The sequence below is a fragment of the Erpetoichthys calabaricus genome, chromosome 5 (assembly GCF_900747795.2).
Source record: "Erpetoichthys calabaricus chromosome 5, fErpCal1.3, whole genome shotgun sequence".
NCBI lineage: Eukaryota > Metazoa > Chordata > Cladistia > Polypteriformes > Polypteridae > Erpetoichthys > Erpetoichthys calabaricus.
Window position 1 is genome coordinate 153,564,842 of NC_041398.2, and position 14,012 is coordinate 153,578,853.

A 14,012-nucleotide genomic window follows, 5' to 3' on the forward strand; every position below is an offset into this window, starting at 1 on the left:
TTTTTTTATACTTCATATTTTTATGCTTCATATTTCTCACTTACTTTCTTTTTTCTGAACTTATTAGTCTCATTTAAAGTTAGAATTGATCTGGCTTCTGGTTTATCACTGATAGTAGCCAGTAGTATTTGGATAAATGGATATTAAATGGATTTTAATTTAACTGATGAACTGCAATACAAGCAAACCCAGGCAATGGCTTGTCTTGACTGCTTTTCAAACAGGCTGTGAACTTCGATGGAGTCACAAAGATGACCTGAAGGCTGCCGTATGTCGGCAACACCTGAAACAGCAAAAGACACTGAGGAAATGAGAGTAGAGTGTATTAAATACTCCCATAATTGGCTACTTGTACTGCAGCTACGCACACACGTTAGCAGCTAAGGTTACACTTTACTGCAGGAGCTGTTTGTCGACAGATAGGGAGGGCGACATGCCGGCACAAGAGTAAAAGAAAGGTGAAAAACTTTTAGATTTGGTCTACCATCTATTATACTTGGAAATGTTTGATTGCTGTCAAATAAGATTGATGAAATGTCTGCGTTTATAGCAGGTCATGCATATGCAAGTTAGGTTGCATTTTGTGCTTTATGGAGAGCTGGCTTAAAGCTGATATAACTGACACTGTTTTAATACTGGATGGATTTCGTCATATTCGAGCAGACAGAGACCCAGTGCATTGTGGAAAAATGACGGGGATTAGTCATCTGGATGAATGAGGAATGGTATAAAATAGAGCATATTACAGTTAAAACTACAATTTGTAATTTTAGACATTGAAATTCTGGCTGTCGAAATTCACCAATGTTATTTGTTTATATGTTTATATTCCTCCTTCTACAAATGGGGACTTAGCAATGGAAATAAATCAATTGGATGATGAGCCCCATCTTAGTGAAAATGTCTGGCTTCGTCTGGAAAGCATTAGGGAAATAGGCCTTATTTTAGTAGTGTGTTATAAACTGCCCAAAGCAGACAGTACTTTTAACGCACTTCTTTTTAGTAATATTAAAAAGGCACGTTTACAGGTGGGGTATTATAGTCATGGGAGACTTTAACTTCCTGATTATTAACTGGAATAGCCTTTGCAAATAGTGGCGCACAAGAGCAGGGAGTTTTTAGAAGTAATCAGAACCAACGTGGGGGGAAGCTTGTCTATATTTTGTAATTTGTAATTATCAGGATAGAACTGAGGGTGTAAAGGTGATTGAGCCACAAGGGTCATGTGAATATTATATAATACAATTCTCTGTGTTTTTAAGTGTGTGGATGCAAAATCTAAAACTTTTAAGTTTAACTTTAGTGAGGAAAATTTTGATCAGATACATCAAAGTCTAAAGAGGATAGACTGGAATAAGTTTTTAAGTGTGGAGATAACCTAGGAACAGGTTTAAAAATGTTTTACATATAATACAGGACAGGTACATACCCACATTTGAAATTAGTAGGGAATTAAAAAAATACACTGGAGTGGGTTAATAAAATGTTGAAAAATAAGTTGCAAAGGACAAAAACAGTTGTATAAGGTGTATAAGACTCCAGTGTGAATTGTAGGGTGTATGAGAACAAGAGGGCATCCATTAAGATGGATATTAGCAAGGCTAAAAAGCAGTTAGAGAGGAATATATCACATAAGGCGAACGATGACCCAAACAGATTCTTTTAGTATTTTAGTAGTTAAAGAATAGCCAAGGAGGAGGCGAAATGCATCAAGAGTAGTAATGGGGAATTAAAAGATAAAGACAGTGAAATAGCAGATGTTCAAACCTTGCATTTTTCGGAGATCTTCACAAGGAGGTACTGAGTGATTTGGAAATTGTAGAGGAAGAAGTACTGCTTAGATTATATTGGCTGAATTCAAACTAATCACCAGGACCAGATAACATTTATCCTACAGTTTTTAAGGAGGTTAGCAAGTACATATATAAACTCTTGACTCATATTTTTAGAAAGTTACTGTGCACCGGGGGAAATTCCGAAGGACGGGAAATGGCAAAAAATTATCTTGTATAAAAATGGTGACCAGACAGATCCAAGCTTAACTTGCATCACGGGTAAACTCATGGAAGGAATTATTAACGAAAAAAATTAGAAATACATGGCAAGAACAGGAGTTTTACTGAACAGTTAACATGGGTTCAGAAAAGGGAGGTCATATTTTACCAACATGCTAGAATTCTATGAGAAAGCAACTAAAGGTTATGATCAAAGTGGAGCATATGATATTAATCTTGACTTTCAGAAAGCTTTTGATAAGGTATCACATGAAAGGCTGGGCATCAAACTAAAAGAAGTGGGGGTTCAGGGTGTTGTTTGTAGATGGGTGCAAACTTGGCTCAGGCATAGTGAGCAGAGGGTTATAGTGCGAGGAACCCTATCGGAACTGCCTGATGTTAACACTACAATAACCAAAGCCTACGAAATAACTCTTAATCCCGATCTACCTTAAATTCCTTCACACCTCTCCGTCAGCATCTTTTGTGTTGTAAATGTGTTGATCAGCGCAAGCAGCCTGCTATCCCATCCCCCCACTGACGGAGCTGACTCTGTCACAAAATTCTCAGAGCACAGGTGTGTTTATCTGGGTGTGAGGTGCCTGGAGTTGTATAGGATAAATAATATATCATTATTTGGAATACATACATTTCATGTGTGTTCTGTGTCTACAACGATCCGCGTAAGTGTAAGATGAAAGGAATTATGAGGCAAGAAATGCTGTACGCATACCTAAAAATGTTATACTAATAATGACATGAAATTTTTAATGTGTGAAGACTTTAGTCCAAATATCAAATAAACGTGTGCTTTTATTCAAGAATATATCCATCCATTTTCCAACCCGCTGAATTGGAACACAGGGTGACGGGGGTCTGCTGGAGCCAATCCCAGCCAACACAGGGCACAAGACAGGAACCAATCCCGGGCAGGGTGCCAACCCACCGCAAGACACACACAAACACACCCACACACCAAGCACACACTAGGGCCAATTTAGAATCGCCAATCCACCTAACCTGCATGTCTTTGGACTGTGGGAGGAAACCGGAGCGCCCGGAGGAAACCCATGCAGACACGGGGAGAACATGCAAACTCCACGCAGGGAGGACCCGGGAAGTGAACCCAGGTCCCCAGGTCTTCCAACTGCGAGGCAGCAGCGCTACCCGCTGCGCCACCGTGCCGCCCATTCAAGAATATAACTAAAGTAAAAAAAAAAAAAAAAAACAACAACAACATTCAATTTACATGTTGCTGTCAATGAGTTAAAAACCCAAGCTCAAATGTCAGTCATCAGAAAGAAAAAAAAAATTTGGTGGAGGTTCCTTCATGCTGTGTGGCTAGTCCAGGAACTGGGACCCTTGTTAAAATCATATTTTCTCTTAATCCAATAAACGTAATGTCACTGCTGAAATACTGCTGCTTCCATAAAGCATGTCATATATTAAAAGGAAGTTGCTACTTTAAAAGCTCAGCCAATGATACACAAAAATCTAAAGAATTAAGAGGGGTTCCCAAACTTTTTCATAAGACTGTATTTGTTGTACCGGCAATCAAAGATACGACCGTCATCAGACTATCATGCGGCATTTGTGCTTTGACAACAAAGATATCCATGCAGAACGTGTGAAAAACGACTGGTTTGCTGTGATATTTGGACTTCTGCCAACATTTTGTTGAGAGCTGTGTTTTGAGTTACAACCCAGGTCATAAAGCTTATGGAGCCATTATTGGACAAAGACAGAACTGTAATAACAGACAGCTTCTTCACAGTGCTTTCACTGGTTAATAGACTGCTGCACCACAACACGACTCTGCTTGGCACCATAAGTAAAATGGTACTTCATCCTGCAGCTAAAGTCACTTTAGTACGCGAGCAATTTCCCATGCTAGTGTTTACATCTGGTAGTGCCATGCTGACGGGGCATGCGCCCAAAAAGAAGAAGCTTGTCTGCATTTTCAGTACCATGCACCATAACGCGGAGTACAAGCAAGATCGGAGGGGGGGAGGGAAACGTGTTCAAATGACAACTCATGGCATAACAATTTCAAATAGTGAGATTTTCATGTACGAATGTGTGTGTGCATGCTTGAGAGATGCAGAGATAGATTCGATCTCATTCAAGTGGTTACTAGAATGTAAAATAAACACTTTTCGCAATGGAATAACAAAACAAGTGTGCTTTTATTGAAAAATTAAACTGAATAACAAAAAATTTAAGTGACAAGTTACCAAGAAGACATGATTCACCAGTGTTTGTGTGTCTGCGTATATCCCTTCAGCGATATCTTTTGCAGGTTGCAAAACTTTACACCAGCAGTTACAAACTGAAATCAAAGGCTTCTTCTTTTTGGGTGCATACACCATCAGCATGGCACTGCCAGATTTAAACACTACTGTGGCGAATTGCTCACATATTGAAGTGACTTTAGCAGCAGGTGGAAGTCCCATTTTACTTACAGTGCCAAGCAGAGTTGTGTTGCAGTGGAGCAGTCTATTAGCCAGTGAAAGCGTGGTGAAGAAGCTCTCTGTTGGTACGGTTCTGCCTTTGTCCTCAAACGGCTCCATAAGCTTTATGACCTGGATTGCAACTCAAAACACAGCTCTCAACAAAACGTTGACAGTTGTCTGAAATTGCAGTAAACCTGTTGTTTTTAACACATTATGCATGGGTGTCTTTGTTGTCAAAGCACAAATGTCTCGTGATAGTCTGATAACGGTCATGGGACATTGTATCTTTGATTGCCAGTACAACAAATAGTTCTGAGCAAGCACCAAACACAGCACCAACTGTGGTCATCGCTGCTCTTGTGAAAAGAATAACAGTCACAGGACATCGTATCTTTGATTGCCCGTACAACAAATAGTTCTGAGTAGGCATTAATTATAACACCAACTGTGGTCATCGCTGCTCTTGTGAAAAAAATGGAGATAAGCAGCATCAACTCAGAGAAGGACAGGTAAGTTCGTTGTACCACGTGAACATCACTGATGGAATTAAACTGAATAATAAAAAAAAAAGCACTAACTTTTACAAGTAACCAAAATTTACACCAGCTATTACAGACTCAAATCAAATGTATGTTTTTATTATCTCTCTATTATAAAAAGAAATCCTGTCTCCTGTCCTGATAGTCTACGATACGTGATCTTCTCGGAAGATAATTTAAAGACCCGCGAGACGAAAGAGACCTGCCACGGTGCGTCTCATGGGAACATAGAACGAGAGTCTTGCAAGACACACCCTACTTACAAGCAATATCAAAAAAAAAAACAAATCAGTATTGTAAAGGCAGTCAAGCAGCACACACAGCTCCAGGGCTCTCAATGCATATAAAGTGTATAAGGTCAATATGGTAGAAATGAAATGAATAGGGTAGAAATGAAATGTCAACGATTAAACGAAGAAGAAAGAAAAGCGCAGAGAAAAGAGTCACAAAAGCGATTGAGAGAAAAAAATGCTAAAAAGAAAAACAATAATCTAGGTGCAAATTTAGAAAATAAGGAACGTGATGATCAGCCCGGAACAAGTGGAATGGAAAATAAAGCATGTCCAATTGGGCGTGGAGAAAAGAGACTGAAATGCGTTGGACAGAAAAAAGAGCAAAAAAGAATAATCGAGGTGCAAATTCAGAAAATAAGGAAAGTAATTATCAGCCCGGAACAAGTGGAATTGAAAAAAAAAAACACGTCCAACCCGGCTCAGAATTAAAAGACAATGAATAAAAGAAAGTAGAACTTCATAAAGACGTTTACAAACGTTGACGCTAAACACATGCAGAGCAGGTTAGAGACTATGAAACCAGTGAAATTAGAAAGGCTCAAAAAAAAAAAAAACCGGCACTATACACATGTGGAAAAAGCTGTGACAGCAGCTACCCCAACCGAACGCGAGCAGCGTTATACATCCTGCAAGAAAGAATTCAACCATGCCCGTGGCCAGAAATAAAAGACAGGTATTGTTTTTACAACGTCACGCGAGACCAGGCAGTGAGCCATCATTTAAAACAAGTTAACAGACCTCTAAGCTAGCAGTTGTTGGATTGCTTTTGGCAGGCAAGCATCATGTGTTCCCAACTCTTAAAACAACGACATGCGACAGGCAGAAGAGGCAGCTAGCAAGCAGCAAAAAGACAGCAAATGATCCAAAGGCATATCCTTAGTGTACGTTCAGCCGCAACACCCTTCACAACACAAGCAGTATTATATGTCTGGGAAGAAAGAGATGGAACCTCGCGCGGGGCAGGAAATAAAGAAACAAGTATTGTTTTTACAAAAGTTTTTAAAGTAAAAGTGAAAATAATGCATATGTAACAATTCACATGAAAATAACAATCTCTTTAAATTGTAGATTGCCTGCCTAAGGTAAAGTCATCCTTGATGAATGGGGACGTGGGAATGAGGGGTCCTTTCATTGGATTAGCGCTATTTCAGATGTGGAATGGCAAAATGGGGGAGGCAGCTTGATGAATGAGGTCTCCAGGACTTTAAACAAATCTAAATCATATTATGTGATATCATCTAATGTTAAATTGTACTCCATACTTCTAGAATTTTTATTTTTATACTGTATTGAGGATTTATTCTGTTCTATGTATTGTACTGTATGGCTCAGAATTAAAAGACAATGAGTAAAATGACAAAGTAGAACTTCATAATGACGTTTACAAATGTTGGCGCTAAATACATGCAGAGCAGGTTAGAGACTATGAAACCAGTGAAATTAGAAAGGCTCAAAAAAAAAAGGCACTATACACATGTGGAGAAAGGATATGAAAGTAGGAAAATTAGAAAATATAAAAAAAGAAAGTAAAGATCGCAGTAGCGCAAACAAACAAACTGCCTCATTTAACTATGCACCAGTCTAACTTTGGTTTTGCGCAATAATTGCTACACTATTGCACCTTAACACTTAATTCTACTTTATTCACATAATTTTACTTATTTATTATGTTCTACTATACTGTTATCTTTCAATCTATGACTTTTTGTTAATTTAACTGATATTCTTCTAACTATGCACAGTTTTTGATAAGCGGATCAGGATGCATTTCACTGCGTGTTGTCCTGTATAACTATGCATGTGACAAATAAAGAATCTTGAGAATTTCAGAAACGGAGTTTACCGCACATGCATTTATTGGTTACTTTGTTCATGTATATATATTTATCTGTCTGCTTATTTAAAAAGCTACATTTACCCCAGGAGTCAAAAACGTTCTGTCTAGCCCTTGTACAAAAACCTAGACAAAAGCTGGGGTATCACCTTGGTAACTCCATGTACTTTTGGAACTGTGAGAGGAAAATAGCACGACTTTACAGACAGGGGTCCAATGCAGAACTCTACTTAGTTTTTTACTTTGTAAAAAAAAAATTATTAATTGCTGATGATGTGGATCGTTTTGTCTGTGCTGAAATTCCAAACAGAGAAACCTATCCTGACCTCATTAAAAAGATTCAGCATATTGGGACTCGCAAGATTACAAATATTGTTTTTACAGAAGTTCTGAAATAAAAGTGAAACTAATGAAATAGCAACAATTCAAAGAAAAAAAAAATCTTAAAAGTGTGTATCCGGAAAACCAAACACGGGGGTTGGCGAGCGAAGCCCCCTAGTATTATAGTAAGAAAAATAGCAGCTCAGTACTCAAAACGTGGAGGGCCCAGACTCGAACCCGGAACCTTTTCATTATAAGGCAGAAGTTCTTATGTTTGCACTATCCAAGATTACATATCCACTTTCTGTCGACTGACATTTGAGTTTGGGTTTTTAACTCATTGACAGCAACATGTAAATTGAATGTTTTTTTTTTTTTTTTTTACTTTGGCTATACTCTTGAATAAAAGCACACGTTTATTTGATATTTGAACTAAAGTCACATTATACACTTCATGTCATTATTAGTATAACATGGAAAAGCTTTCTGTTTTAGGAATGTGTTTCTTGTCTTGCAATTCCTTTCATCCTACACCTACACAGATCATTGTAGACACGGAACACACATGAAATGTATGTATTCCAAATAAAGATATAATATTTACCCTGTACAACTTCAGGCACCTCACACCCAGATAAACACAGTTGTGCTTGGAGAATTTTGTGATGGACTCAACTCCGTCAGTGGAGGGGATATGATAGCAGGCTGCTTGTGCTGATCGACACATTTGCAAAATAAAAGATGCTGATGGAGAAGGTGCGAAGGAATTTAAGATGGACCAGGATTACAAGTTTTTTCATAGGCTTCAGTGATTCTAGTGTTAAATATAATCATGCTTCTTTCTTATTCTTAGAGAAGAGGTGGTTTGGCAATTCTAGCATTTCTTTTTGTATTTTGCTTCCTTTTATGTTAAGAGTAACAAAGCATTGTCTCTTGTATGACTTTCAGAGATTCCCACAGATCAGAACATTAGAACAATCTAGACGAGAACAGACCATTCTGCCCAACAAAGCTCACCAGTCCTATCCACTTGTGTATATGAAGTAGCTATACTTGGGATATTTTAATGAAAAAGTGTGTAAGGATCTATCTTTAACAAAGTAATTTATCTGAAAGCAGAAAAGCTTGTTAAGATTGATGTGTAACTGCTAGTTCCATAGTAAGTGACACATAATCTGGGACTGCAATGTTTTTGTAACTACATGAATACTCAAATGACAGTATTTATTACTAGTAAATAAATAGATCATTCATGAGTTACTATGATACTCTAATATTTAAAATATTTCAGAATAGCAAATGAAAAAAAAAATTTGGTATCAGAGAATAAACACAGTATGGAACTAATGCATATGTAAATGGTAAAAGAAATTATGTGTAAATCTCTAACTTTAAAAAGATACAGATGGTCATCATATACCTCAGACAAGTGACATATTCAAATTTAAATCTTTACTGTCATGTTAAGCCTTGTTAAAGCACGTTCATTCTTTTGATCCCTATACTAGCAACAACTATTAGCTTGGATAGCTTAAATAATCACTTGAATTCTCTTTGGAATTATGTTTTCTATCCAACCTGCCTATCTTAAAATTTTCTAGCAACTTTCTGTTTCATTAATTTTTTTCTATGTTTTTCACAATATACAATATATTTTCATAAGGAAAGAGAGAGGTTGGGAGCAAGCGCAGAGAGCACATTGTCACACACACCAAACCACCCAGATTGGGACATGAATGCAGTGGGTGACACCTCAGCACCACACTGGAGTAGCGTGAGGTTTATTTAACCGTGGCTGAAGTGCCATCCTGCTGCCAACCCCCAAGTTTTCCCTGTAATTTGGAGGACCTGCTTACAGGGCTGGATGCAGAAAAAACGTCAAACCCGGTATGAAGCAATTGCAATTTATGGTCTTTGCTCAAAGGCCCAATGGAGTAGAGTCACTTCTGAAGTTTACAGGATTTGAACTATCAATTTTCTGATTACGGTTGCAGACCCCTAGCCTCAGAGCCACCAATCTGCCCATACAGGAAAGGTTATCTTCTATTTGCAGCCTTAGAAAAGATTTAAGAAACCCTTTCTAATACCGAAGCATTTTTCTTTTATATATCTGTTTTTTTGACTGCAGGTCCTCAGGATTCAGGTAATCTTAAATCCCCCAATAAACGGAGCTCTCAAAAATACATTATAGAAGGGTTAACAGAGAAGTCCTCTCAAATTTTGGATCCCTGGGAAAGATTACTAGAGATTCTGATTATGGTTGGAGCTCGCTGTGAGTGGCAAATGGACAAAGGCAAAAGGTGTGTAGGTTGTTTTTTTTTTTTTTTTTACTTTTTGGTATATAATTCATGATGTTCATATGTTATATGTATGTATATGTTCATAAACACGAAGAATAATGTAGATACACAATGATTGTTAGGGGCGGAAATTACCAGACACCAAGATACAATTTTATCATGATAACTGGGTCATGATATGATAATTTTTAGATTTTTTTTGTGTTTTACAATATGTTAGCTATTGAAATTCAGTTATGTTGTGTATTGCAATTTATTATTTCCTTTCTTCATTTAACTGAAACTAAAGTAATAGTTATATCTGCATTCATTTACATACATATATCAATCAATTAAATCTAATAAGAAAAATCCTTTACACACTTCATGTCAGTTATGCTTTTTTAATGATGTAAATGTGTATCAAATATCTCTGTCTCCATGAGGCGCCCTTATCAGATTCCCAAAGCACCTCAATTGGCTCCTTTTGGTGCAGAGGAATAGTAGCTCTACTTTGAGCTTTCCCAAATGTCTACGCTTTTCAGCTTATCTCTAAGGCTGAGTTCAGACACTCTGCAAAGGAAACTCAGTTTTGCCTGTTGTATCCTCAGTTTAGTTCTTTTGGTCACTACACACGGCTTGTGATCATAGGTGAGGACAAGAACTTAGATCAACCAGTAAATCGAGGGTGTTGCCTTTCGGCTCAGCTCCCTTTTCAGTATGATTGACCAGTACGACGTCCATATCACTGCGGAATCCATTTCACTCTAATCTGCCTGTCAATCTCCTATTCCTTTCTTCCCTCATTTGTGAACAAGGTCCCTAGATACTTAAAATCTTCTGCTTGAAGCAGCATCCCATCCCCAACCTGGAAGGGGCACTTCCCTTTTCTGACTGAGAACCATGCCCTTGGACTTGGAGGTGTCAATACTCATCCTGGCTGTTTACACTCGGCTGCCAACTGCATGGTGTGTGTCTGAGGTCACAGCGTGATGAAGCCAGCAGGACCACATCATCCACAAAAAGCAGAGATGCAAGGTCACTGAACCAGACCCCCCTCTATTCCTTGGCTGTGCATACAAATTCTGAACAGAATCTGTGACAAAGAGCAGCCCTGAAGGAGTTCCACACCCACTGTGAACGAGTCTGACTTACTTCCACCAATACAAATCAAGCTTTCACTCCAGTTTTATAGTGACAGAATAGCCTGCACCAGCTGACAAAATACCCCATACTCCCAAAGCACCCCCGCCACAGTTCACCCCAAGGGACTTGGTCGTATGCCTTTTAAAACTCCACAAAATACATGTAGACTGGTTGCATCATACTCACAGAGTGATTATTTCTGATTCTCAACTGTATTCGTGCAGCTATTATGTATTCTCAGTTTTGCTCTACATTCTCTGAAACTAGGTGACAGATCCCTCTTCTTCTTCTTTCGGCTGCTCCCGTTAGGGGTTGCCACAACGGATTATCTTCTTCCATATCTTTCTCTACTCTGCATCATGTTCTGTTACACCCATCACCTGCATGTCCTAATTACTACAAGTTCATTTCAAATTGCTTTGAACACTGTTGAAACAATATCCATTGTTTTTGACAACAAATCCAGTTTAAAGTAGACCATATGCCACCTTGACTGGCAAAGAGATAAAGAAAATGGGAAAGACTTAGTCTTAGCAATCAAAACTGTTACTATAATTTAAACTACAATGAAAGGAGATAACCCCAACTTGCCACAAGACTCATTGCTTTGAATCCTTTTAGGTCAAGTCTAAAAAATAAAATAAATAAAAATGTTCTTAATAAACTAATTAGGTAGAATAAACTATGTTAGAATAATAAACTATTAGAATAAACTATGTTAGGTAGAATGCCCAGTGGGGGCTGGGTGGTACTTTTCCCTGGAACCCCTACAGTTTTTTTTTTTTTTCCCCCTTCACCTTAACTGGAGTTTCTTGCAACCGGCCACATGACCTTATAATTGGACTTGCATTCAGAGACTTAAAAGGCCAATTCTATATTTAAGTGCTATTCTTGTCTTAATTGTATTTGTATCTTATGTAAGTATGCACTATTTATTGTTGTATGCTGTTTATTCATTATTTTCATTATCTATTTTTAAGTTGTTTTTCTTTTGCTTGTAACAATTTCTTTGACATCTTGTAAAGCACTTTGAGCTACATGATTTGTTCCTGCCTTGTGACCTGTGTTGGCTGGGATTGGCTCCAGCAGAACCCCGTGACCCTGTGTTCGGATTCAGCAGGTTAGAAAATGGATGGATGTACTATACAAATAAATGTTGTTATAGAATTGATTAAAGTAACAAGCTGGTTAAATTTGCAGATGATACCAATATAGATGGATATACAGATAATTTGCAATCCGTTAAATCATTACAGGACTTGGAGAGCATATAGGCTTGGGCAGATTTGTAGCAGATTAAATTTAATGTCCGAAAATGTAAGGTATTACTCGGTAAGGAAGTAAAAATGTTAGGTTTGAATACACAATGGGAGGTGTGAAAATGAAGAGTACATCTTATGAGAAGTATTTTGGAGTCATAGTGAACTATTACTATCACTATTAACTTCCAGACAGTTTTCGGAAGCCATTAAGAAGGTTAACAGAATGTTAGTTTATATAGTATGATGTGTGGAGTACAAGTTCAAGGAGGTTATGCTCAAGCTTTATAATGCTCTTTTAAGGCCTCATCTGGAGTACTGTGTGCAATTTTGGTCTCCTGGCTACAGAAAGGACATAGTGCTGGATAAGATTGAGAAAAGAGTGACTGGATTATGAAGAAAGATTAAAAGAGCTGAGCCTTTTTCAGTTTAAGCAAAAGAAGATTAAGAGGTGACATGATTGAAGTGTTTCAGATTACGAAGGGAGTTAGTACACAGGTTTAAGACTGTTATTTTAGAATGAGTTCATCAAGAACAAGGGGACACAGTTAGAAACTTGGTAAGGGTAAATTTCACACAAACATTAGGAAGTTTTTCTTTACACAGAGAACCATAGACACTTGGAATAAACTACCAAGTAGCGTGACAGACAGTAAGACTTTAGGGACTTTCAAATTACACTATTTGGATTATAACAAAATGATGTGAACTGGGGCTGTCAAATTATTTAGAACTTGAAGTTGAAAAACTTGTAGTAAAAGTAAGAAAATATTCTAATATATTAACACAGTTTAAATATTATGTGTTCTATATATACATTTTTTACATTTTTTATTGATTTTATTGTAATCACACAACATTCCATATAAATAGATCAATTTTTACAAAAATAGGATAGAAAACAAACTAACCCCGACTCCTGATAAAGATAGCATGGCTAGCAGAGTAAAACTTAAAGCTAGTAAAAATAAGTAAGTAGATGAATTAATAAGTGAACAAAGATAAATAGAGAAGAAAAAGAAATGGGGAGAGAATCTGCTTCCTCAGTGCTTTAAAAGCTTATTCTAAAATGTTATTGATTAGATCCTGCCGGGTTTAAAAAAGTTCTGCACAGATCCTTTAAGTGAGAATTAGATTTTTTCCAATTTCAGATAGTATAATACATCAGCTACCCACTGACTTAAAAGAGGAGAGATGGATTCTTCCAGTTGAGTAAGATAAGTCTATGTGCCAGTAGTATAGTAAAGGCAATTACAGTTTGTTTGTCCTTCTCCACTTTAAGCCCATCTGGGAGTACACCAAACACAGCTGATAATGGGTTAGGAGGATTGTGACATCAAGGCTGTCTGAAAGGCATTTAAAAATTTTGGGCCAGAATGATGTTAATTTGATGCAGGCCCAAAACATGTGATCCAGTGAGGCTGAAACTTGATTGCAGTGTTCACAGGTTGGATCTTGCCCTGGAAATATTTTGGACAATTTTAAACGAGACAGATGTGCTCAATATATAATTTTGAGTTGAATTGTATGCTTTGTACATATGGAGCTGGAGTGAATTCTCTGCATTGCTACCTTCCACTCCTTTTCTGAGATATTGAGTGAGAGATCCTTTTCCCACTGTCCTCTTGGATCTTTGAAAGGGAGGGACTGTAAAATGGTTTTATATATTGCAGAAATACTGTCTGAGTCCTCGAAACCGAGCAATATTTTTTTCAGCATAGAGGGAGGTGGAAGGTGAGGAAAATTGGGCAGGTTCTGTTTAACAAAGTTTCTAATTTGAAAGTAGTGAAAGAAATGTGTTGCTGGAAAGTTAAATTTGGAATGTAATTGTTTGTAGGATGCAAAGACGTTGTCTATGTACAGATCTCTAAGTGATTTAATCCCAAATGTTTTC

The 14,012-nt window shown here is 37.5% G+C and overlaps 1 protein-coding gene across 3 annotated transcripts in view; it reads left to right on the forward strand.

Moving 5' to 3' along the window:
• The window catches only part of ints10 (integrator complex subunit 10), a 321,144-nt gene that overhangs the window by 112,123 nt on the left and 195,009 nt on the right, over positions 1-14,012 (forward strand). For all 3 annotated transcript variants that reach the window (XM_051927742.1, XM_051927743.1, XM_051927744.1), the window contains one exon: positions 9,563-9,734. In XM_051927742.1, the coding sequence (XP_051783702.1) occupies positions 9,563-9,734 (172 nt within the window). The remainder of the gene's footprint in view (positions 1-9,562; positions 9,735-14,012) is intronic.